Raw genomic sequence first — 2,621 nt, forward strand, 5'->3', positions numbered from 1 at the left:
CTGACTTCTTGGGAGGGGTGTCCTGCTATGATGACCACGTCACCGACTTTCAGGTTGCGGTGGCTCTTAATGGCTTTCTGCCTCCAGCTCCTTCACCCATCGTTTCCAGAACTGATCTGCCAGGAACTGTGCATGTTTCCATCGCCTTCGGTATGTCTCTGCCACCGATATGTCATCCCTGGGCGTTGGCGTATTGCCTTCCAGTCGGAGAAGGTGGAGGGGTGTGAGTGCTTCTAGATCTTTCGGGTCGTCTGAGACTGGGGTGAGGGGTCGCCCATTTATTATCTCTTCCACGATGCAGAAAAAGGTGGAAAGTCGTTCATCATCAAGTATCTGATTACCAACCACTGCCAAGAGCACCTTCTTTACAGTGCGGATTTGACGTTCCCAGACTCCACCCATGTGAGGGGCTGCAGGTGGGATGAACTCCCATTCTATCTGTCGTTGTAGGAGTTTATCTCTTATCCGTTTGCTGTCATTCCAATTGTTCTTTGCCTCCCGCAATCCTCTGTGAGCGCCTACCAGGTTCGTCCCATTGTCAGACCTCAGGCGTCTTGGGGTTCCTCTGCGGGAACTGAATCTGCTTAACGCGTTGATGAATGAGTCTGCGTCCAGTGATGGGAGAACTTCCAAGTGTATGGCACGAGAGGTCAGGCATGTGAAGAGACAACCCCATCCTTTTGCCCGTGTCGGCCTCGTTTCACTATGAAAGGTCCGAAGCAGTCTGTTCCCATGTAAGTGAATGGCCTCTCTCCTGGTATGAGGCGATCCTCGGGCAGGTTTGCTTGCCTCTGCTCTAGCGGTTTCCACTTACATCGTCGGCAGATCACACACGTGCGGAGGATCTTGTCGATAGTAAGGCGTCCTTTCGGTATCCAGTAGTCCTCTCGCAACACGGCCAAGGTGTGTTCTCGCCCGAGTGACCAGACCTTATCGAGTGTACGTTCCTGATTATGAGCTCCGTGATAAATCCGTCTTTAGGGAGCAAGATGGAGTTCTTGTGGTCTGGATGGAGGATAGCATAGTCTAGTCTACCCCTACTCGTAACAGTCCTTCGTTATCTAGATAAGGCTCCAGTCTATACAAAGGGCCAGTAGTAATTTGTCGCCCCCTTTTCAACATGCTCACCTCTTGAGGAAAGCGTCTTAGTTGTGTAGCCTGTAGAATTGCCAGACGAGCCTTTTCCATATCTCCTACTGACAACTGGCCTTTGTCACATGCAGTCTTGTTGGATCTTGCTACGCACCATTGTATGAATCGTCTGAGCCATGCAAACGGTTTTCCGTAACCGATACCATGATGAGTACTGCGCCCACAATGTCTTTATGATGTCACTATCCCTTCCTGCTGCTGTAGTTGCCAAACATATGGAAGTTTTCTTCACTTCCGGGTCATCAGCCATAATATCTGGGATTGTTAGTGTTGTCTGTGGCCAATCTTCTTCCTTCAAGGCGAGGAATGTGGGGCCTTGGATCCATCGACACTCATTATGCAGTTCACTTCCCAGTATTCCACGGCTAGCATCATCTGCTGGATTGAGTGTCGACCTAACGTGGCGCCATTGACAGATGTTTGAGTATTCACTTATGGTAGCCACTCTGTTGGCTACGAAGGTGTGGAAGCGTCTCTCAGTGTTTCGTATGTATTGAAGAACTGCCATGCTGTCCGTCCAAAACACCGAGTCCACCATTTCGATGTCTAGTTCTTCTTTCAATTGTCTGTCAGTCCGAGCTGCCATCGTAGCTGCACATAATTCTAATCGCGGAATTGTCTGTTGCCTCATTGGTGCTAGTTTGGCTTTGCCGAACAGAAAGGTTACGTGGTGGCGTCCGTTTTTGTCCGTCAGTCTCAGGTAGGACACTGTTCCATACGCCTGTTGTGAGGCATCACAGAAATGATGTATTTGAGCCGTATGTAGAGGTGATATCCTCTCTGGCCAGTAGCACCTTGGGATCCGGACTTCTTCTCGCCCATTCCAATCGCCTAGCCATTTTCTCACAAGGCTACGTTCGGCTCAGTCAGAGGTTCGTCCCATCCTGCTTGTCTTCTACATTCATCTTGGAAAATCAATTTCGCTCTGATGAGCACAGGAGCCAAGACATCCAAAGGGCCATATATAGAACTAATCATGCTTAAAAGACCTCGCTTCGTTTCCGGTTTTCGTGGCGTTTGGGCTCGAACAGCAAGTTCATCTGCCTCTAGGTCCCAAGGATTCCCAGCACCCTCTTAGAGGGTAGTCGGCCGTCCTTGAGGGTGATCCCTCTCACTCCTGCAGCCCTCTCTGTTTGAGGTATGGTGTTGAGTACTGAATTATCATTGCAGATCCATTTTGTCAGCCTGAAACCTCCTTTACTCAAGACTCGTCGCGGTTGATGTGTCACCTTTATGGCTTTGTCCAGAGAGGGTACCGAAATTAGGAGATCGTCGACATAAAAGCTGTGTCTGACACGTTCAACGTCTTCGGTAACCTCTTGCTCATAATGCTTGAACGTCTTCTGGAGTGCATATCCAGCACAAGACGGACTCCAAACTCCGCCAAAGAGATGTACTGTCATCCGGTAGGTGGCGGGTTCTCGTGTACAGTCACCATCCATCCACCAAAGGAACCGGAGGACATCACG

The 2,621-nt window shown here is 49.9% G+C and overlaps 1 protein-coding gene across 1 annotated transcript; it reads right to left on the reverse strand.

Annotated features, from left to right (window-relative positions):
* Window positions 1–1,213: 1,213 nt before the first annotated feature.
* LOC123505369 lies at window positions 1,214–1,738 on the reverse strand. The gene has a single exon (XM_045256587.1). It carries the CDS (start codon window positions 1,736–1,738, stop codon window positions 1,214–1,216), a length of 525 nt encoding a protein of 174 aa, XP_045112522.1.
* Between the last annotated feature and the right edge of the window lie 883 nt (window positions 1,739–2,621).

Source organism: Portunus trituberculatus, chromosome 18 (genome assembly GCF_017591435.1).
Source record: "Portunus trituberculatus isolate SZX2019 chromosome 18, ASM1759143v1, whole genome shotgun sequence".
NCBI lineage: Eukaryota > Metazoa > Arthropoda > Malacostraca > Decapoda > Portunidae > Portunus > Portunus trituberculatus.

Bases quoted from the DNA above. Each gene is read 5' to 3' on its own strand.
- LOC123505369 (XM_045256587.1), bottom strand. From the start codon at position 1,738: ATGGCAGCTCGGACTGACAGACAATTGAAAGAAGAACTAGACATCGAA.